We start from the raw sequence: 24,319 nt of genomic DNA on the forward strand, positions 1-24,319 counted from the left end.
AATGGGGCTCTGGTTCTGCCATTGACTTACTATGTGGCCTTAGGCATGTCTCATTCCTTCTTTTCACTTCAAATCTCCATCTAAATAATAAAAGCGTTGAACTAAATGATCTTGAATATTTTAGCAATAAATCTATAGCAACCTAAATCTTTAACAATAAATCTCTAAGATTTTATAGATACTCCAGATGTTTCTATTGGCCAGTGGTTCACTTTATATGCATCAGCCTTGGAAAATAGACCTGAACCCAATCCTTAACTCCAAGACTTAATAGATATGCAGCCTTGAGCAAGTCACTTAACTTCTTTGTGCCTCTGTGAAGATAGTAATAGGTCACAAGGTTATTGTAAGAACTAAATGATATGTAACACAGCTCCAGTGCCCAATAAGTTTTGGTTCCTTCTACTGGAGTGAAGCCTTGGTCATTGGCACACATACACTTATGGTGTTCCCTGGGTAGCAGAAAGGAGAGTTGGCAGATAGTATTTATGGTAGTTCTCTGGTAAAGAAGGCTTTGGGTTGGTGTAAGGTTCTCAAACAACCACTTATCTTCAGTGTTACTTAATTGGTGATCCGAAGGGCCAGTAGCATTTGTATAAGAACATAGCAAAGGTCAATTCTTCCTCTTTCCTCTTGGCCTCCCAGGGCACTATGAGTAACATTCCCCAGAAAGCCCAGCAAGCATGTGTTCATCGCCTCTCTTGAGTTTTGGGCTTTGGACTCGAAAGTGTCAGAGCTCTCTGTGTATCTTTGTCTGCAACAAGATTTGTCTGACCTCCCTGGTAAATTCAGATCCATAGCCACAGGTCAGGAGAAAAGCTAAGATAGGTCATAAATTATCTTCCACATTCTTCAGCCATTGGTTTCCCTCATCCAGCCAGAGGCGTGTCTTAAAAGTATGTTGGGGTCAGATTCAATAGAAACCTGAGCCAGCACCTGTGTAAATAAAATTTTAAGGCTTCTTTTCCTGAAGCCGGATGGATATTTTTTAAAACCAAGCTGGACTGTATTTTATCTAGAGTGCTGTCTCCTATATTCTTAGTGCTTTGGACCCCTTGGAGGAATGTAGTCTGGTTGTAGTGTTATTGTTTTGTTTATTATTTGTGAGGGAGGGGCATTTATTTCAAAAATCGGATAATGCCTTGGTATGGCCTGTGACTTCACTGTGTATAAAATGAAACTGGTGATGTACCGTCATTCATTCTGCCTCCCATAGATTGGCTTTATATCCCTCCATCCACGCCCGCTCTTCAATTTTGATCCTTTTAAAAACCAGCCAACAAGGTTCCTTAAAAAACTAAAAATAGAACTACCATACGACCCAGCAATCCCACTACTGGGCATATACCCTGAGAAAACCATAATTCAAAAAAAGTCATGTACCACAATGTTCATTGCAGCTCTATTTACAATAGCCAGGACATGGAAGCAACCTAAGTGTCCATCATCAGATGAATGGATAAAGAAGATGTGGCACATATATACAGTGGAATATTACTCAGCCATAAAAAGAAACGAAATTGAGTTATTTGTAGTGAGGTGGATGGACCTAGAGTCTGTCATACAGAGTGAAGCAAGTCTGAAGGAGAAAAACAAATACTGTATGCTAACACATATATATGGAATCTAAAAAAAAAAAAAAAAAGGTTCTGAAGAACCTAGGGACAGGACAGGAATAAAGACGCAGACGTAGAGAATAGACTTGAGGACACAGGGAGGGGGAAGGGTAAGCTGGGACAAAGTGAGAGAGTGGCATGGACTTATATATACTACCAAATGTAAAATAGATAGCTAGTGGGAAGCAGCTGCATAGCACAGGGAGATCAGCTCGGTGCTTTGTGTCCACCTAGAGGGGTGGGATAGGGAGGGTGGGAGGGAGACACAAGAGGGAGGAGATATGGGGATATATGTGTATGTATAGCTGATTCACTATGTTATAAAGCAGAAACTAACACACCATTGTAAAGCAATTATACTCCAATAAAGATGTTAAAAAAATAAATAAATAAAATTAATTAATTAATTTAATAAAATAAAAGAAATTTAAAAAAACCCAAAAATACAGCCAACCCAAACCAGCATGTAAGATACTACTTATCTCTAAGTCCTAACTGAATCACCTTCAGATCTTGTCCAAAACCCTAAATGGGGAAAGGAGGTTAGCACCTTGCCTAAGGCCCCCTGGGCCCATCAGTAAGTGGGTATCCAGTCCCTGAGGTCCCTTAGCTCTGCTCAGCTTCAGAATAGAGACAGGATCCTTCATGTGTGTTGCTTATGATTAAAGGCCTCCTACTTTCCACTTTCCTGCCGCACCTCTTCTGCCACCCTACCTCTATAGCTTCCATGGCTCCCCAGAAACTCCTCTGTAACCCATGTCACTCGGAAAGAGATTTTCTTGTCTCTTTTGCAATTTCATGAAGACTAGCTAGCAAGTTTAGGTTCAGATTTTGCTTCCATGGGAGGAGAGATAGATAGAGAAAACAATAGAAAGGGGTTTGAAGATGTGGAATGATTTCTCACCTATATAGTGAGCCCTACAAAAATATTGAAATGTTCTCTACTCAGAAACCCTATTGATATAGGGGTAAAAGATATGATTTGAGTCCAACATTTGTTGACTCTGTGATCTTGGGAAAATGACATGTCCTCCGTGAGCCTTAGTTTTCTCACTTTTAAAATTGGGATAATGATGACCACCAGAGAAATTCTAAGGATTACGTGAGATAAGGCAACTAGAAGTTTTCTTACATAGTGCCAGACTTTCAAAAAAAGTGAACCAAGCACTCTCGACAATGCCTCTTAACGTGTGAATGAGAAATCAGCTCCACGTCAAATTTCAGCATGTTTCCAGGGGTCCCATGATTTCACTGTAGAAATGCAAGTATGAATTAAATAACTCACCTGTTGCTATTTACATGGATAGTTTGATAGTAATTATTTTTAGACATGTGACATATTTCACACATAATTCAGACTGTAATAGTTTTGCAGCTTTGCAGATGTATTCATTCCCAATTACCAAAGACCTAAAAGGAATTAGCTAGAGCTATGAGGGGTAGCACAAAGGTAGACAACACAGGGCTCCCTGGGACCTGTCCCTTGGTTAGAGGGAACTCTGGATTATAGGCATTTGTATTCATATAGTCTAGTGTCAGGGAAGAAGAGCTGGAGGTGAGTAGCTTTCACTCATTCATTTTTTTAACACACATGTATTGTATGAGGCCCTATGTGGTCCCAGAGATGAAGATGAGATGGCCCTGTCCTCAGGGAGCTTCTAGTCTGGTGGATGTGCCCTCCAAGGTCAGCTACAGTTTTACACTACACAGGGTATTTAAGTTCAGCAGAAGCAGTGTGATGAGACAAGGGAGAGAAAAATCTACAGGCATAGTTTCTCATACCCAAGGACAACCCTGACCAAGGCTGGCACAGTTTGAGGGAACTGTTCCCATGAGCAGGTCTGGAAGCTTTATCAACAACAACAAAAAAATAATGATGGGGCTTTCCCGGTGGTGCAGTGGTTGAGAATCTGCCTGCCAATGCAGGGGACACGGGTTCGAGCCCTGGGCTGGGAAGATCCCACATGCCGCGGAGCAGCTAGGCCCGTGATCCACAACGACTGAGCCTGCGCGTCTGGAGCCTGTGCTCCGCAACAAGAGACGCCGCGATAGTGAGAGTTCCGCGCACCGCGATGAAGAGTGGCCCCCGCTTGCCGCAACTGGAGAAAGCCCTCGCACAGAAACGAAGACCCAACACAGCCAAAAAAATAAATTAAAAAAATAATAATAATGATAATAATGATGATGATAGTTATAGCAGCTAATATTTACTGAACATTTTCTGTGTTAGACGCTACACTAAGTGCTTACTTAATCTTCACAACAATGTTATGAGATAGTAGATAACTGTTACTACCCTTATTTTACATATGGGGAAACTGAGGCTCAAGGACTAAGGGAACAGGAAGGGAACTAATTCATCTCAGTTCAACAAACATTCAGCATCTTATATGCCAGGACTGTGCTAAGTGCTAGGGAGAGAGAGATGAGTAAAACACACTCTCAGTCCAGAGGGAGCAAACCAATAAGTGCACAGTGAGGCTAATATTCCAGGCCTTCTGCTTGATGCTGCGAACTCAGTGATGAATGATACACAGTCCTTCTTGCAAAGATCTCGAAGTTTATTGGGGGATATCAATGTGGAAACAAAAATTATATACTGCTGTGAGAAGTGTCATAAGAGAGATAAGTGCAAAATGGGACAGAGATTGTGCAGCAAATGATTGGTTTAAATCAAAGGCCAAAAGAAGCAATGTTACTAAGAATAATAGAAAAACTGATTGATTTAAATCAACCCCCCCCCAAATAAAAAACAGTGTTATCTAATGTTATTCAGGCTTGGTCAGTTATTTTCCATTTTTCATTCTATCCCTAAAATGGATGATCAGTATTATTTCCCATGGAAGGATGATGAAATACTATCAAACTATACTATTAAACTATCCCTTTATCCCATCGCATGCCCACACTTTCCCCTTCCTCACCTTTACTCAGGCTACATCCCTCTACCTCAAATGCTTTTTAAGTCCCACCTTTCTTCAAGGCCTCACTCAAGTGCCCACTCCTCCATGAAGCCTCCACCCCATCAAAAGTCATTCTACCCTCTCCTGTACTCCCACAGCACTTCATGGGTCCCTCTCTTGTGGTTCTTACCACTCCCTGCTTTATCTTTCAGTGATGTACTTACACATCTTTTTTCCTCTACTAGACTGAGCTCCTTAGTGGAAGATTCACTTTGCTGAAACCATGATTTTATTTTAAATTCATTGGAATTCTCTTCTGGATTGTATTGGTGCCTAGTGGGCCTTACCCTTCAATCTTAAGCATGTGAAATTACATAACCTATCTGGAGATTTACACGTTCTACTATTAGCTTTTAATAAAGCCCACTACCTTAATATAACAATGACTAAAATGTATCTTCATTTCTTTTAGGTCTTGCCCTCGGTCATACATAATTATAGTCTTATTATTTCCCCTCAGGCCTCTGTTGTTGGATGTTTAGATTGTTTACACGTACTTAGGTTGCATTCATGTACATTACTTTTACTCTTTTTCTTTTAAAAATTTCCTTAGGACCCATTTCCACCAGTGGAAATACTGGATCAAAAGCAGAGGTTGGGGATGAGAGCATGTGATGTGCAGAACTTTAGGAATGGTAGGTGCATTCAAGGAATTGGAGGGAGACAGATGACTGAATAGACAGCCAAAATAAAGTGTTATGATTTAAGAATTTACAAAAAGTGCCTCTGTTTGAAAGTATCTTGCCACACATGATCTGTCACAGGGTCTGAAACTCGCCATATGTAGGACTGTTTTGGAAGACTTCTTCCTGGGACACATTCAGCCATTATCAAGAAATGCTGTTGGGACATAGGTTGTCAGTATGTTTCTTGGCAGGATTCTGGAGGATAGGAACACCAGCCTCATAAATTTTGAAAGGGATAAGGGATTCAGGACAAGTTCTGAACATAAGGTGCTTATCTAGAATAGGAAACTTTATAGATAGAGCATCAAAGTGGCAAGCTCTCAGGAGCCAGGGGTCAAATTAAGGCATTGAGCATTCAGTAGGATGAAAGGACAGAAGGGGAAGAGGGAAGCAGAGGAGGAGTTGTGGAGAGAGATGAACAGGTTTCACCTACTTAACAGGACTTGGAATTGTGGGTTTGTGTTGGGTTTGTGAGATCACTTTATACTAGGGAGAGATGACTGAGTTCTGGGCAACCAATAGGTGACTTTAGATAGAATTGTAGGGGTCAAGGCCTAAGGGGATGCCCAAGTCCAAGCCAGCTTCTGTGGACATCAGAAAACCATGAGGCATTTGGATATCCGAAACCTATCAGGGGCAGAAGAACTCAGGGCAGCATGGCAGACTCAGCACATACAAGTAGGTGCACACCAGTCATCTCACAGGATTAAGGCTACTGATGCAGGATAGAGGCCAGCTGCCACTGCCCTCTGTGATGGGCAGATCTTTAGGTGTGGGAGGCACATTCGAGGAATTGGAAGGAAGTTTTTACCTATTGGTTGAATTCACTGACATGTTTTGGGGGTTGTAGCTTTCAGATACTCAGGCTTTCTTGTTCAGGTGGAGACTGCAAGATCTACTGCAGAACTGTATATTCTATGTGGGGGAAAAAAACAGGTCTCCTGAGTTAGAATAGAACATAGAACCCTGCAGGGTTAAGGATAGAGGTGTTCTGTAAGAAGTCAGACAGCACTTTCCAGTTCTGTCCCCCAGAATTTCTTGTCCCCCTTGGAACTCAATTTCTCTTACTTTGGTTCCTAGTGTTCTTCCACTCTTCACCTTGAGTGTAAATATAGAGCGCATTCCTTAGGTTCCCAGAACACAATAGGGATGACTTCTCATTCACCAAAATGCACATTAGTAAATACTAAGGGAGAACAAATGGGAAATCCAGTATAGAAAATAAAAGTAGGATTCTATTCCTTGGTATCCCAGATTAAACAATAAAGAACGCTAAGTTCTTTATTCTTTAATCTGGGATACCAAGGAATTCTTAAACAATAAGAATTAGATGCCTTCCTGTGGCTCCTTTTTAGTCATGTCAACGTGGCCCAGTCTTCACTTGCTAACCCTTCTTCCTTGTTTGTTAACCTATCCTCTATGCTCCTATGGGGTCCTAGGGAAATGACAAAAATTTACACACATATCCAGTAAGAGGAAGGTCACTTGTTAATAGCAAACCCTTTTATGATGCTGTAAGCATTTGACACCCATGTTGCTAGGAACACCTGTGAGTAACCTGACCCTTCTTTGGAGCAGAATGTGATTGGTGTATTGCTTCAAGGAGACCCTCACTGTTCTGGGAAATATAACTCCAAAGTTTGCTGACTATTACCAGGGAATATGTACAGAGAATAGAGCCTGCAGGTAAGCCATCTTCTGATTAGCTTCAGGCATGTTTAAAGCAGCTAGGATGTGGTAGATTTAGCCTTTAGGAAATTCACTTGACCTCTCTAAGCCTCAGTTTCTTCACCTATAAAATGGAGATAATATAGTGGTTGGAAAAGCTAAAGGAAACGATGCTTGTGAATACACTGTGTAAATTACAAAGTATCCTATGAGTAGTAGTTTCTAGAGGATCTCCTTACCATCATTCAGGACAATCATGCCTATGTTATATAAATACTTGCCTCTGGCCACCTTGGAAACCCTCTGCAAAGAGTTGTCTATAGGAGAAACAGTTTAATATGCAAATTACTCCTTCATTTGCATGTTTTCTATATACACAGCTTATTAACATGAGGTACATCTTCTCCAATCTGCAGTCACACTAGAACGATTACCTCTTTGAAATACCTTTCAGAGATCCTCAAAAATGAATTTTATTCCTCCAAAAATAGTCTATCGCAAAGATAACCTCCAAATTGATTGACAATATGTCCAACTACTTTTGCAAGATATAGGGCTAGGCAGATAATTTTATTTATAGAGATAATTATTGTCTTCCTGCAAGTGAGCAGTAGCCAGAAAATGGACAAGAGAGGCATGAGGAGTGCCTTCCTATTACAGCTCAGCTTTGGGTCTTACCTGCATGGTTACTAAAAGCCTGTGCAGATAAGTTGCAGTGTTTATGGCAAAAGCAAAACTTGCTCTAAGAGCAAGCCCTTATTTCATTGCTTAGTGTTTTATTCCCCATCAGACATGACTTTGATCTGGCATTTGGCAGCAGGACAGGTTCCTAAGCTGCTGTATACAAATTGGGGAGGAGCGGTGATATTATTGGAATGAATTTATTTGTTGTAAGTTATAAATACATGGGCTTTTTCAATTTCATCACCCTCAAAACTTTATCTGTTTTCCCCAACGGAGCCGTCTCTCAGCCTTTAATATGCTTGCTTTGAGCTCATGGGCATTGCTGCCTGGCTAACACAGGAACCTTGAGAAATTGCTTCCAAGGTCCTTTTCTTTGTTTTCTCTTGATGCCCAAGCTACCAGTGTCAGTAGTGACTGTGGTGGACTGGCAGTGAGGTGGCAACAGACTGAGCTTTGTCCTCTGGCTTCCCTTGACCCCTTCTATTCATCATCCAAGAGGCTCCAGGCCAGCATTCCACAGAGCAGCCTCACCAAACTCACTAAGACTGAAGAGGAACCAGGATTTCAAATAACCATTATGGAAGGAAGGAATGAGACTTAACATTTATAAAAAAACTACAGTGATCTTTGTTGATTCTTTTCACTCCAGAAAGATAACTACTCTTTTTAGGAAACCTTCAAACCCTAATGATCTTCTAGGACCTGGACTGCTTTCTTAAGAAGCACATTACAGGGAGATGTCTTGGCCAGCAAAATATTAAGAGACCAATCATTCATTCACTCATGCATTCAACTAATGTAAATTGATAATTTTTTTATGTGCCAGACATGGGAATGACAAAAAGGAGTAAGTTTTTTCCTTGTCTCCTTCACAATCTAATAAAGACAGCTATTCTTTCATTTTATAATGATCTGTCACTTTTCATACACTGCTGGATATCTTTACATGGTAATGACACAAAGGAATGACTGAAAAGCCGAGACAGGGGCAGGAGGACTGAGTGTGTATCTAACCACTCTCAAGGCTCCATTTTGAAATACTGGGGTTGCAGTTTCAAAGGACTATTTTGAAATTTCACCCCATGGCACTGCAGGTAATAGAATCTTGCTGTCACTGGAGGCAAGAACATGGGTGATAATGACATGAATGAGATGAGAAATTGGGAATAGTTAAAGTGTTCATTTTATTTTAGAGAAGAGTATACTTTATGCATGCATCATGGCAGAGTAAACCACTACTAGGAAAAAGAAAGCTAGCATGTGACCCTAGGCAAGTCACTGAAGCTCTCTGGACTTGTGCTTCTGCATCTGCAAAGCTGTTAATGGTATTTGCTCTTTCTACTTCATGGGTATGTTGTGAGATGATGTATAGGAAGGGATTTGCTAATGTTACCACAGCTTACAAATGTATGAAATTGATTTTAGGACCTTATAAAAGTAGACCTGCCTTCATCAATGATTTGGAGTGTCTTTAAAGACTTCTGCATGCTTTTAAATTAGATCATTTGGGCTACAACTTACAAGGCAGTCTTGATTTTCTTTTCTGACTCCTATTATTGGCACCAAAAGGCATGCTAGGATTTTTTTAAAGATATAATTCACGTGCCACAATATTCACCCTTTTTAAGTGTGCAATTTCATGGTTTTTAATATGTTCAAGAAATCATGCAAACGTCACCACTGTCTAATTCCAGAACATTTTCATCATCTCAAAAAGATACTTACTCCCAATTTCCTCTCCTCTCAGACCCTGGCAACTACTAATTTACTTTCTGTCTCTGTGGATTTGTCAATAACGGACATTTTATCTAAATGGAACAATACAATATGTGATGTTTGTAGCTGGATCCTTTCACTTAGCATAATGTTTTCAAGGTTAAACCATGTTTTAATATGTATTAGTATTTTATTTTTTCTGACTGAATAATAATTGCTGGGTTATATGGTAACTCTATGTTTAGCTTTTTGAGGGACCAAGGTTTTTTTATTTGTTTGTTTATTTGTTTTTTATAGAGATTCCATCATTTTACATTTCCATCAGCAGTGTATGAGGGTTTGAATTTCTCTACATCCTTGCCAACGTGTAATTATGTTACATTAGTAGTAGTAGTAGTAGTACTCTTATACCCATCCTAGCGGGTATGAAGTGGTATTTTGTTGTGGTTTTGATTAGTGTTTAGCTAATGGCTAATTATGTTATGCATCTTTTCACGTGGTTGTTGGGCATTTGTGTATCTTCTATAGACAAATAACTATTCACATCCTTTCCCATGTTTTGACTGGATTATTTCTTTTTTACTACGGACTTGTAAGTGTTCTTTATGAGTTCTAGATACAAGTCTCTTATCAGATATGTAATTTGCAAACATTTTCTCCCATTCTGTAAAGTCGTCTTTTCATTTTTGATGGTGTCTATTAAAGAACAAAATCTTTAATTTTGATGAAGTCCAGTTTATCTGTTTTTTCCTCTTATTGCTTGTGTTTTGGTGTTGTATCTAAAACTTCATGTCTAATCCAAGGTCACAAACATTTACACCTATGCTTTCTTCAGAGAATTTTGTAGTTTTAACTGTTACATTCGGGTTTGTGATCCATTTGGAGTTGATTTTTATTTTATATGATGTGAGGTGAGAGTCCAGCTTCATTCTTTTGCATGTAAATATCTTGCTGTCCCAGCATTATTTGTTGAAAAGAGTATTCTTTCTTAATAGAGTCGTCTTAGTATCCTTGTTGAAAAACTATTAATCATAAATATATGAGCTTATATCTGAACTCTCAGTTCTATTCCCCTGAACTATATATCTTTTCTTATGAAACCAGCACACCATCTTGATGACTGTAGCTTCCTAATAAGGTTTGAAATTGGGAACTGTGAGTCCTCCAAATTTATCCTTCATTTTCAAGATGATTTTGGCTATTCTAGGACACTTGCATTTTCATATAAATTTTTGAAAAACGTCATCAATTTCAGAAAAAAATGACAGCTGGGTTTTTGATAGAGATTACGCTGAATCTGTAGATCAATGTGGGGAGTTTTGTCATGTTAACAATATTAAGTCTTCAAATTCATGAACACAAGATGTCTTTCCCTTTATTTAGTTGTTCTTTAATTTCTTTCAGTTATGTTTTGTTGTCTTCAATGTACAAGATTCACAGTTCTTTTGTTAAATTTATTCCTAAATACTTTATTCTTTTTGACACTTTTGTAAATGGAGTTTTTTTTTCTTAATTTTACTTTGGATTACTCATTGCTAGTCTAGAAATGCAATTAATATGTGTATATTGATCTATTATACTGCATCCTTGCTGAATTCATTTATTAACTCTAATAGTTAGTTTGCATATTTTTTAGAATTTTCTTCATATAAGATAATGCAATCTGTGAATAGAGATAGTTTTCCATCTTCTTTTCCAATCTGTATGCCTTTTATTTCTTTTTCTTGTCTTATTGCCCTGGCTAGAACATCCAGTACAATGTTGAATAGAAGTGGTGAGAGCAGACATCCTTGTCTTGTTCCCAATCTTAGGCAGAAAGCTTTCAGTCTTTCACCATTAAGTATGGTGTTAGCTGTGGGTTTTTCATAGATACCCATTATCAAGTTGAGAAAGTTTCCTTCTAGTCCTGGTTTGTTGAAGTATTTTTATCAAATGCTTTTTCTGTGTCTATTCAGATCATATGTGGTTTTTGTCTTTAATTCTGTTAAAATGTTATATTGCATTGATTGATTTTTGTTTGTTGAACCAACCTTACATTCTGGGGTGAATTTCACTTGGTTATGGGGAACAATCCTTTTTATATATTGCTTTTTGGTTTGCTAGTATTTTGTTCAGATATTACCTCGATATTCATAAGAAAATGGATCTGTAGTTTTCTTCTTGTACTATCTTTGTCTTGTTTTGTTACCAGGGTAATAATACCTTCATAAAATCAATTGGAAAGTGTCCCTCATCTTTTTCTTTTTCAGAAGTATTTGTGAAGAATTGGTATTAGTTCTTTAAACATTTGGTAGAATTCAGTAATAAAGCCATGAGTCCCTGGGCTTTTCTTTGTGGGAATTTATTATTCTTATTACTATAATTAGTCTTATTACTAATTCAGTATCTTTATTTGTTATAGGTCTATTCTGAATTTATATTTATTTTTGAGTCAGTTATGGTAGTTTGTATCTTTCTAGTAATTTTCATTTCATCTGTGTTAATTTGTTGGTAGATAATTGTTTGTAGTATTCCTAAATAATCTTTTTTATTTCTGTAAGATTTCATGCAATAAATAATCTTTATTTCAGTAGTATTATCTCTTCTTTCATTCCTGATTTTCATAATTTGGGTCCTGTTTTTTTTTTTTTTTTTCTCTTGGTCAATCTGTTAACAGGTTGTCAGTTTGTTGATCTTTCCAAAGAACCAAGATTTGGTTTTGTTCATTTTCTCTTTTATTTTCTATTGTCTATTTCATTTATTTATGTCCTATTTTTTAAATTATTTCTCCTTCTGCTTTCTTCTTTTTTTAGTTTACTCTCATTTTTCTAGTGTCTTAAGATAGAAGGTTATGTTACTTAGATCTTTCTCAATAGCTGTAAATAATGTAAATGTAAGCAGTTAGAACTATAAATTTCCTTCTAAGCACTGCTTTTATTGAATTCCAAAAGTTTTGGCATGTTGTCTTTTCATTTCAATTTATCTGAAGGTATTTTCTTATTTCCCTTGTGATTTCTTCTTTGAACAATTGATTATTTAGGCTGCATTGTTTAACTTTCACATATTTGTGAATTTCTCAAACTTTCTGGTTGCTAATTTCATTCTATTTTGATAAGAGAACATCCTTTGTACAGTCCATTTAGACTTATTGAGACTTGTTTCATGGCCTTAAGTAGGTTCTCTCCTGGAGGATGTTCCATGTGCACTTAAGAATGTGCATTGTGGTGTTTTGGGGGTGGAGCATTCTATACATGTTTGTTAAGTCTAATTTTTATAGTGTTGTTCATGATTTCCCTTTTCTTATCTTCTGCTTACTTGTTTTATCCTTTATTGAAATTAGGGTCTTTAAATTTCTATTATTGTTTAATCACCTATTCTACCAGTTTTTACTTTATGTTTTTTGGGCTCTGTTATTAGATGCATATATTTATAATTGTATGTCTTCCTAATGGATTCAACTTTTTACCATTATAACATGTCCATCTTTGTCTCTAGTCACAGTTTTTGTCCTGATGCCTATTTCGTCTGATAATAATATACCCACTCCAGCTCTCCTTTGGCTGCTCTTTGCGTGGAATATCTTTTTCCATTCTTTTACTTTCAAAGAGTTTGTCTCTGAATCTAAGGTCTCTCTTGTAGACAGAATATAGTTGTATCTCGTGGGTTTTTTCCAATTCATTCCTCAAATCTCTGTCTTTTAATAGCAGTGTTTAATCCAATTACACTTAATTACTTAGGCAGGATTTACACCTGTCAAACCTCATGGTTTGCTGTTGCTGCTGTTTGTTCTTCTTCTAGTTGTTTACTTGTTTAGTGACTTAAAAAAACAAACAAACTAATTCTAGATGCCTGGCAATATGTTGGAGCTTTTCAAAGCCTCCATTGGACATCTCATTTCTCCACCTCTTTTTTAAGCTTTTTGGTTAGCTCATTGTTTGCCACAATTGTTACCACCAACTCAGCCAGCCTTGATGTTCAACATTTGTCTCTCGTTATTTTCTACAAACTCCCCCAGGGAAAAAGCTATTCACACTGGGCAAACTCTGAGTCAGGTTAAATAAACATAGCCTTGAAAATGGAGTCTTTCAGGGAACCCCCAGACGGTCAAATAGTGACAGTTCTCTGAAAGGGGGGCTTTAAAGGAGTCGCAGCCCCATTCTGCCTCCTCCAGTGATTACCAGGCTGCTAGTTTTCACCATCATTGCAGACTGTTGGTTTTCATGGTTACTATGGAGCTGGGAGGGGATGATGGGCAATAGGGCAAGTTTAAATGTCATGAACCTTTGAATAAATCCTCCTCAGATTGCTACAAGCATTTGGTTAATTTCTAGAGTTCTGAAAATGTTTACTCTGACCATCTTTTGGCCAGTTTTCTAATTTATTTAATGGAGGAGAGAATTTTAGGAGTTCCTCACTTCATCATTTACTCTGACATTACTCCAGTCTAAAGTGTTTTGATCGAGCACTCCTCAACCTTTAAAAAAGTGAATATCTACAGTGTCCAGGAAAAAAAAGACCCTGAAAATTAATTGGATTTTCAGGATCCTTCTGCTGTTCCTGAGGTCACTTATCCCAATGTTGTTTTTTGTTTGACAAGCAAGAAGAAAGATGTTTTTTTGCATGTGATATAAACACATAAGCCAGACCATGTTTCCCCTCTACTCAGAATTCTCCAGTGTATCCCCATCTCACTTATTATAAGAGTATTTGACCTATAAGTTAATGACCTATAAGATCACAAATGATCTCTTCTGCTGTTGCCTCTCAGACCCCGTTTACCACATTTCCCCCACTGTGGCTGCACTGCCTTCTTTGCCAATTCTCAAACATGATAAGTATTCTCCCACATTAGGGACCTACATCAACTGCTCCCTTGGCCATTAATGCTCTTCCCTGAGATAATTGTGTGGCACACTTTCTCACTTCCTTCAAGTTTTGGACAAGTGTCACCTCAAAGAAACCTGCCTTCACCACTCAAGTTAAACTCATTTTCACTCAGCACTCCCCATTCCCCTTACCATGCTTTTTGTACATAGTACTTGTTGCTTTCTAACATACAATTTAATTTCCTAATTTATTATGTGTATTGTTTATTTTCTGCTTCCTTACCTCTTTCACTTCCCCACACACATTAAAATGGATGTTAGTCAAGATAGGAACTTGTGATTATTTGTTCATTGATATATCCCTAGCATCTAGAACACTGCTTGGCATAGAGTAAATATTTAATAGACATTCAATTAATTAATATTGAATTTAATAGATATTCAATTAATTAATTATGCCTAGATTTATCTTAATATTTTATCTGTTACATGGGCATGTGTTTAGTATGGATTCTGGTATTTAGTAGGTGTATAGTCATTTTTCACTGAATGGCACAATGAATACTATGCTCCATTTCTAACCCTTTATTTTTCCAGTATTGTCAGGTAAATGAAATGTTCCACCTAAATGAACTTTCCCATATAACTGATCTCCAAGAAGTCTAGGTTTTAACATTTTTATATATCTCTTCATGGAATGGGTACAATGGTTTTCATGCCTTCCGGAACATAGCAGAGTGACTATAATTTAGCATTTTTGTTGGATTTTGAAAAACTATGGAAAAAATAATAGGAATAAGAGAATACCCTGCGTGGCAAAGATTTAATCTCTTACTTAACTGTATGAGCTTGGGCAATTCTGTTAACCATTCTCAGCTTCAGTTTCATCATTTGTAAAATGATAATAATAACTTCCCTGAATAGCTCATATATTGCTGTGAGGTTCAAACAAGATAATGCATGGGAATACTATCTGTAAGTTGTAAAGCTACCAACAAATGCAAGGTAGAGTTGATACAAATGTTTATGATTTAGGAAGATGCTGAATACATATGAACTGATTCCTACTGTTGAGTGTTTAGGGAACAGAGAAGGGTTACACTCAATGTGAGAACAGCTAAACCTGAATAACATCAGCTCTACCTGTCATTAGTTGAAAATAATTTTAGATTCCTGATGTTTTAGTGTGAGCATCTTTCATCACTGGAATTTTGTAAGTCTCCTTGCCCTAGATTATTAAGAATTATCAACGTTTTACATGTTTTGGAGCCAAAGATGACTCCCGTGTTTCCCAGGAATATCTCTGGTGCCCTTGGTGCTGAAAATGTACTCCAAAATGCAAAGATGCTCAGATACTTAGGGAACCCTGGGACAGTGAAAAAAGAACAGAAAGTTAGAGTTGTTTGTCAGCTCATGTTCCTCAAGTTGGCCAGGGTGGGTTTTTTTTGTTTGTTTTGTAATTGTTGTTTGGTTTTGGTTTGTTTTTCCTTAAGGAAAGCCTAGCAACATGTACCTTTGAGTTCTTCTGACTTTCCAAATCACAAATGGAAAGGAATAATGTATTCATTTTTCTTGGGTCCTGCATTATAGAGGAATTTTAAGATTAATGAGAGACTTCTCATTTTGTCAGTGACCATTATTTTTGTTTGTAATTCAGTTGATTTCAACATTTTCAGTGAGAGTTTTGTTGGGGAACTGAAGTATTGGGTTGACAAAAAGGTTCGTTCAGTTTTTCCCATAAGATGGCTCTAGTAGCACTTAGTTGTCTTTTTTTTTTTTTTCACTTAGTTGTCTTTAACTTCATTTGAAACAATTTTGTTAGATTGTATGTGACAGCTGTCATATCAATGTGCATTTTAAAAAAGACTTATCAAAATTGGTGAACTTTTGTGCAGCCATTTTAATATTGAAGATGGAAGAAAAAAGCAATATTTTCAGCACATTATGCTTTATTATTTCAAGAAAGGTAAAAATGCAACTGAAACGCAAAAAAAAAAAAAAAAAAAAAAACAAGATTTGTGCAGTGTATGGAGAAGGTACTGTGACTGATCAAACGTGTCAAAAGTGGTTTGTGAAGTTTCGTGCTGGGGATTTCTTGCTGGACGGTGTGCCATCATCGGGTAGACCAGTTGAAGTTGATAGCGATTGAATTAATTAATTAACATTAATTAAGAAAAATCAATGTTATACCATGTGGGAGATAGCCAACATACTCAAAATATCCAAATCAAGCATTGAAACTCATTTGCACCAGCTTGGTTATGTTCATTGCTTTGATGTTTGGGTTCCACATAAGTTAAGCGAAAAAAACCTTATTGACCGTATTTCCACAAGTGATTGTCTACTGAAACGTAATGAAAACATGCCATTTTTAAAACAAATTGTGACGGGTGGTGAAAAGTGGACACTGTACAACAATGTGGAACAGAAGAGATCATGGGTCAAGCGAAATGAACCACCACCAACCACACCAAAGGCTGGCCTTCATCCATAGAAGGTGATGTTGTGTATATGGTGGGATTAGAAGGGAGTCCTCTATTTGAGTTCCTTTCGGAAAACCAAACTATTAATTCCAACAAGTACTACTCCCAATTAGACCAACTGAAAGCGGCACTCGACGAAAAGCGTCCAGAATTAGTCAACAGAAAATGCATAATCTTCCATCAGGATAATGCAAGACCGCATGTTTCTTTGATGACCAGGTAAAAGCTGTTACAGCTTGCCTGGGAAATTCTGATCCATCCTCTGTATTCACCAGACATTGCACCTTCAGATTTCCATTTATTTTGGTTTTACAAAATTCTCTTAATGGAAAAAATTTCAATTCCCTGGAAGACTATAAAAGGTACCTGGAACAGTTCTTTGCTCAAAAATATAAAAAGTTTTGGGAAGATGGAATTATGAAGTTACCTGAAAAATAGCAGAAGGTAGGGGAACAAAAGGGTGAATATGCTGTTCAATAAAGTTCTTGGTAAAAATGAAAACTGTGTCTTTTATTTTTACTTAAAAACCGAAGGCACTTTTTGGCCAACCCAATATATGGCAGGAAAAGACATTATCTTTATGGCAAATAGATGGTATGGGTGGACCTTTCTTGATGGGTGTAGTCTCACCGCCTTCTTATTCTCTGATGGCTGGAAAGTAAAGCCCAGGAGTGCTTTAAGTAAGCAGTCAGTATTCCTTCTAATACCCCACTAGCCTCCACATGTCATTTTTCTGGCCATGCCTGTTGGTCAGTTCTAGCAACTGGTCTTTCAGGTAGTAATCACTAAAATGCAGGCCAAAGTACAGGTTGGGGAAAGGAACAGTCAAACCCATTTGGCTGTCTTAAGGTAGTTGTAAAAAGAAAAAACTTTGTTTTTAGTAGAAAGGAAAAGAAAAAGTGTATGGAGTCAATGTGTTTGGTCAAGACTAATTGAATATCTTAGTTTTTGATGAGCAACAAGTCATTAATTTCACAGTTTGTTTGGTCCATCAATCTTGGTTCTTTCCAACCTCCATGCCTTTTCAAATACATCATTTCCTCTGCCTGGAATGCTCTACCTATGCTTTGTTTACATAGCAAAATTCTGCATTTCCATCAAGATTACTGCTGTGAAATGCAACTACTCTTAATTCTTTCATTTTAGGAGTTTAACTTAACATTTGCAAGCTGTTTGCATTTCTTTTACTATACAGCTTATTAGCATCCCATTATTTTGTCTTCTGATGATGTTATATAACAACTGTCACTCTCTTTTGCCCAATTAATTGTACATATTCTCCTAGGTCCTATTTTTTAAAAATTTACCCATTTACTCCTCTCTTTTTCTCTTTCTCTTGCAATATTTAGTGAATGCCTACGAGGGCCAGACATTGTGTTAGTTGTTTTGCACACATTATTTCATTTATTTCATTTACATGTCCCAGCAGACCTATAAGTTATTATCTCTATTTTACAGTGCACTAAATTGAGGTCTAGAGAAGTCAAGTTACTTGCTCCAAAGTTCCAGCTAGTAAGCAGAGATTTTTGTGGAAATACAATGCCCTATTTTTTCCCTACTCTATTACACTGGCTCCTTTCTCTATAGTTTCAATTGATTCCTCTATGAGTGTCCCATATCAATCTTTTGGTGCCTTTATGGGGGCTTTCCTAGAGTCCGAAAGGAATTTTGGCTTCTTAGTCTCAGGGTCCATCACAGTGTGACTCCCTAAGAGGAAGTAACTCAAAATAATCCTTGGAGAAGAGAGACTTGGAGAAGGTGGCTATGAAATAATTGGGATACAAGCTCACATCTTCCCTCCTGCAACCAGGAATGCTTCTACCCTCAGTAAGGGTGGCGGTGACACCACAGGTAATGTTGAGCCCAGTGAGGCAGCACTTGGTGGAGGGTGGTAATGGCTTCTTCAACTTTTCTTGAAGCTGTCACAGAGCTCGGTAGGTCCTTAGTGAGGCCCAGGATTGAGTTTTTCGTTCTATAAACCTTTTCTTTTCTTTTTCTTTTCTTCTCGTCTCTTCCTTTTTCTTCTCCTAGTCCTGCCTCCTCCCTTCCCCCTTCTACTCCTCTTCCTCTTCCTCTTCTCCTTCTCCTTCTTCTTCATCCCTTCTTCCTCCTGTTCCTCCTCTGCCCCTCCTTCTCCCCCCCCACCTGCGTCATTAATCTTGTCAAGAAATATGTGTTTTGATAAGGTATACACTATAATCATCTTGATAAGTAGTTTTTGAATTTTTAGTAAATCAAATCAGAATAGACCTCAGAAAGGGAGCATAATGAGGGTATGTTTGAGCTGCAGATTAAATTTCAGTTTTCAAATTTGATCTTAGGTGACCTTTATTTTTAGAACTATATAGGAAGAAAAATCTGAGAAATTTTATTAAAACTCTTTATTGTGGAGCACTTGATAAATAAATAACATTAAGTACAGTCCTTGAATGCTGCACAATAAAGATTTCAACAGTAACTTCAGCCTTGGTCAGCTCTTCCCGCATTCCACGTGATTCCAGGAGAATGCACACCATTCAAACAGCTCTTGCTTACCAAGTAGCTAAAATTTGCCAGATGCTTGACATAAGTTATTTTAAATGTCCATGGCTCTGCAAAAGTGGATGATATGATACCCATTTTACAAAGGAGGACACAGATTCAAAGAGGTTTATGCTGTTTGCCCAAGTTTATGCTATTTACCATAGCTAGTAAGTGACATTGCTGGGACTCATAACCCAATCCCTCTGACTCCTAAGTTCTTGCTCCTGCCACCACACCATATTTCTTTGCCAATTAACAATTAGCTAAGAACAGGTAATAGAAATTTCACAGTCTATGTTATAGTCTCTTAATCTCTGGGATGAATATTAATTTATTGAGAGATTACTGAATTCTCCTCCTCATGCTCCCCCATCATTTTCTCAACAGAAAGAAATGTCCTCACAGTGAGCCACTGTAGTCAAGCCATGACCTACACCTTCTTGCCTCATTCCATAACTCTCTCATCCTCTTTTGTATTCTTGCTATTTCATCTCCCATTAGATGCAAACTCCTAAAGGGTAAGAGCTATAATTTCTCTTTCTCCTCTACAGACTTCAGCACAGGGCTGGACCATTGGGTTTTCAGTAGGTATTTGTTAACTAACTTTTTTTTGTCAATAACAGAAGTACCTTCTCTGGCCCTATTAGAAAAGCAGCTTCCTTAATTGCACAGTATGGTGAACAGGAAACACACCTGTTGTGAATGGTGAATCAATAAATTGGAGACTAGGATGTGCTTGGGGACACCCTGTTTTGGTTTCCTCTCTGAAGTATGGAGTTTAACCCCCTAGTTGTATAGATGGGGATAGTGAAGCCTAGAAAGTATAAATGATTTGTCTCAAGGCAACAGGGAAGCCTAACAGAGCTGTGACTATTTTAAATCTATGTTTAAAGCAGACAATACATGCACATGGTACAAAATTTTTAAATCACAAAAGGTTAAAGAGTGAAAAATAATTCCAGCCCCCCATCCTTCAGGCATGCAGTTCTCTTCTTCAGAGGCATCCAATATTTATTAGTTTCTTGTGTGCCCTTGTATACATAGTATATTCATTTATAGACACATATAGAAAATATATCAATTTTTCCCCAGACAACTTGTGTTCTGTGCTGTTTTGCATATTTTTCCCACTTTACTATATATCTTAGAGATTGTTCCACTCGGTTTATACAGAACTGCTTCATTTTTAAATGGCTGAATTGTATGACTCCATCTATTGATGAGCATTTATGTTGTTTCCAGTGTTCTGCTATTATAAACAATGTTGCAGAGAATGTTCTTGTATATGTGTCATGTCACACATGTGCAAACATGTGCTGGGTCAAAGCATATGTACATTTCAATTTTGAAAGCTTTTGCCAAATTGTCCTCCACAAAGGTTGTAAGACTATGCAAAATTTGTATTTGACAAAATTTATAAATGAAATAGTTACTGTTAATTTTACAAAAGAATGATTGTCTTGACCTTACAGAACTGTTCAATACAGTGTTTCTTTAAATGATCAATCCCCACTGTACACTCAAATGAGAGCTCAGTTTAAAGAAATGTGACTTATACACTACTGTTCAGGAACACATCTATTGGGTAAAGCATGTGAAGATGGCAATATGTTTCTAAAATGCAATTGAGGCTACATAAACTGTGCTTCTAATCATATTACCAAACCCCAGAGGTGTGCTCAGGTGAAAGTGTGTGGAGAAAAGAACAAGGGGGTCAGACTCAACTAGAAGGAAGTAAAGCTACCACAAGGGCAGGACTGGTGTTGTGCCAATAAACTGGGTTTCTGCCTACAAGGGGGCAGGGGTCAGCAGGAAGCCTTGATATTTGTACTGTTCACTAATTTCCATGATATAGATACTCTTATCAGGACCAATTTCAAGCTACCAGTATGACAGCACTGAATGCGAAATTGTGAGGATGCTCAGAATTGGTATTTATGAATCACTACAAACCAATTCCAGCACAATGCTGCACAGAACCTAAGGGTAGACAGCTGGAGAACATACAATTTGTGTCTGATCAAATGTCAGATGACCTTGGCAGAAGTGAGCTGCCTATTCTTCATAGTGTTTTCCTTGGTGAGGTTGGAGCCTGTACTTCTCCAAGATAGTCTTTCCAAATCCCATCTGAAGAACATTACCTGTTTGGTGCTCCCGACACTATTCATCTGAGTGGACTGAACCTCACTAGTCTCTCGAGAAGCAAAAAAAGCAAGGAGTTTTGTGAATTGTCAAGTGCTATTTCAATGTCAAACATTCATCCTGTTATTAACCTGATGTCAGCTGCAGAACTACATAAGCAGTCAACTCACCGGCAAGGTCCAACATTGGCAGTTCTCTCCCCTAGCTGCACATTAGAAACAATAGGGGAGTGTTAAAAAAAATCATAGTGCCCACCCTTACCCCCAGTCAATTGAATAAAAACTACGGGGAGTGAAACCAGGCATAAGTATTTTGTAAAAGCTCCCCAGGTGATTCTGACTTGCAGCCAAGGTTGAGAATTACTGCACTGCACTACCTGGTTCTACCATCGAATCACCTCTTCCTACCACCTCCCCTCCCTTATCATATGCCAGTCACACTGGCCACCTTGCTGTTCCAACAACACACCAAATTCACTCATGACTTTAAGGCTTTGTATTTGCTATTACTTCTCTTGAGAATTTTTCCCCCTGGCTCTTTGCATGTCTGGTGTTATTATTCAAGTTTCAGCACAAAACCTCATCCTCAGATAATCTTTCCCCACTCTACCTAAATTAACTCTCCTATTCTATCACAGCACTCTGTGTTATTTCTTTCATTATATGTACCACCATCTGAAAATATCTAAATTATTATTTATCTCTCATTTATTACTTGTCTGTTTCCACCAAGATCACCCAACTTGAGGGCAAGGTCTTTGATTGTATTATTCACTGTTGTTTCCCTGGTTGCCTAGAATAGTGCTTGGAACATAGTAGGTATGCACTCAAAGATTGTCCTTTAACCATCAGAGGATAGTTATTAAACATCTTCTATGGTTGAATTCAATGATGTATTCAAATATTTCATTGTGTTAAGGTTTAAACTGCATAGCATTGCATTCAAGGCTATTCATGACCTAGCCACCATCAAACTTGTCAGCCTCACCTTCTACTTGCTGTCCTCTTGAAGCAGGAGGTCTATATGAATTGCAGTAACTAGGGAACGTGATCTGGAACTGAACACTGCAGGGTTTTCTTTAACAGAGAAGTGTATGTGTGTGTGTACTGGGGGCAGGAGGCAGAGGATGGAATGTTTGTGGCCAGGGCAGGGGCCAATGAAGAGAGTAGCATAGTCATAAGAAGGTTGCTCTTGGAGGGAAATAGAAGACAAGATAGACTCAGTAACATTATACATAACTCATCTAATGTACCTAATATTTTCCCTTTTACAAATCACTTGCACATGCATTCTATATTATTTGTTTTGTATAACTCTAGGATGGAGGTAATGCCATTATTTATATCCTCATTTTTTAGATGAGTAATCAAGGTTCATACTTGCCTGAGGCCATTTGGAGCTGGGATTTGACACCTGCTGTTCTGACTGCCAGTCTAGTACTCTTTACATTTCTATTTTGTGGAGCTTGGGCCAGATTGTGGAAAGTACAGAAAGCCAAGAAGAGGAGTGTGGGCTTGATTCCTGTCCCCCTCAGTAGAGCTAACTATAACATCAGAAGAATCAAAAATGATCATGGGTTTATAACCACTCCCAAGAAGCATTCCTGTTGAGCATTAGCTGAGGGCCCATCCATGGTACTGGGTTAACGGCCATCTGTGTTTCTGGGTAGGTGGGACAGGTGGGGGAATGGTTGCAGCCCTAGAATCACAGGGACTCAGCTACCTTATAAGTTCTTCTCACAAACGATGTACCCTTTGGCAGGGCACAGACTGTGTTGTTTAGAGTTGTCTAGCCTGTTCCACAGGCCAAAGAGCAGTATTCTAGGAGAAAAAAAAATACTAGGAATCAATAATGCTTAGGATTGCTTTTCATAGAAGAGAGCCCTTGGGTGATTAGGCCAGAGGTTCTAGGCTGCCTCAGCCCCAGAGAAAGTAATGTCCACGGGATACATGGCCCTAAACAGGCCTTGGTCTCCTTCCAGTCTATGTAGGTCACTCAGGGAAGAGGCACTTAGCTACTTCTTTCTGTAGGATACTGTCTTTGTTTTTCAGAGAAAGCCCTTAAAGTCAAGAGATTTGAGATTGGAAAAACAAGATAGGTATACAGACTGGCTTCAGCCCTCCTTGAGTCACACTCAAGGACTCTGAGACTCCCATCACAAATACTAATGTGAATAGAAGACTTCTGAACCTACCTTCCTTAGTCTGCTACTATTCTCTTAATGCCTAACATATTCCCTTCTAGTTATAGATCGGGGGAAAAAGATGAAGAGAGAAGTAGAGGAACTTCCCTGGTGGTCCAGTGGTAAAGAATCCGCCTTCCAATGCAGGGGACATGGGTTTGATCCCTGGACAGGGAACTAAGATCCCACATGCCACAGGGCAACTAAGCCCACGTGCCACAACTACTGAGCTCGCATGCCTCAATGAGAGAGCCCACCTGCCGCAAAGTACAGAGCCCACACACCACAACTACAGAGCCCACGCACCACAACTAGAGAGAGAAAACCCGCACGCCACAAGTAGAGAGAAGCCCGTGCACCACAACAAAGAGCCCGCACTGCGACGAAAGATCCCACGTGCCATAGCTATGACCCAACGCAGCCAAAAAAAAAGAAAAAAAGAAAAAGAGAAGTAGAAATATGGGTCACATAGTGATTCAGTAAGAACACAGGGCTGGTCCTCAGGTCTTCCTCCTTCCTGCTCTATGATCTTTTACTATTCTGTGCTACCTCTTTGAAATATAGTGTCAGGGTCCATATGAGAAAAGATATCACATTGACAGAGACAAGCATCTATATCACAGGTCACACAGACCTGGCGTCTGATTCTGCTTCTGCCACTTATTAGCTGGTAACTGTAGGTGAGTCATTCAGCATCTCTGAGCCTTATTTTCCTCAACCCTAAAATAAGAATAGTAGCTACCTGGAAGAATTTTGACAAGAATTAAGTGAGTCAGCATCTTTAAAGGCACCTGGAACTGTACCCAAAGCACAGTGGGTTACCTCCTCTCTCCATTGCTTTCTCTAGGAAA

The 24,319-nt window shown here is 38.4% G+C and overlaps 1 protein-coding gene across 3 annotated transcripts in view; it reads left to right on the forward strand.

The window, feature by feature from the left end:
* Window positions 1-24,319, forward strand: part of AR (androgen receptor) — a 181,496-nt gene that overhangs the window by 110,916 nt on the left and 46,261 nt on the right. Inside the window, exon 2 of one of the 3 annotated variants that reach the window (XM_057539094.1) lies at window positions 16,747-16,762. The exons of the other annotated variants lie outside the window; for them this stretch is intronic. Coding sequence (XP_057395077.1) covers window positions 16,747-16,762 — 16 coding nt within the window. The remainder of the gene's footprint in view (window positions 1-16,746; window positions 16,763-24,319) is intronic. 3 annotated transcript variants of the gene reach the window in all.

The sequence above is a fragment of the Balaenoptera acutorostrata genome, chromosome X (assembly GCF_949987535.1).
Source record: "Balaenoptera acutorostrata chromosome X, mBalAcu1.1, whole genome shotgun sequence".
In the NCBI taxonomy this organism is placed as follows: Eukaryota; Metazoa; Chordata; class Mammalia; order Artiodactyla; family Balaenopteridae; genus Balaenoptera; species Balaenoptera acutorostrata.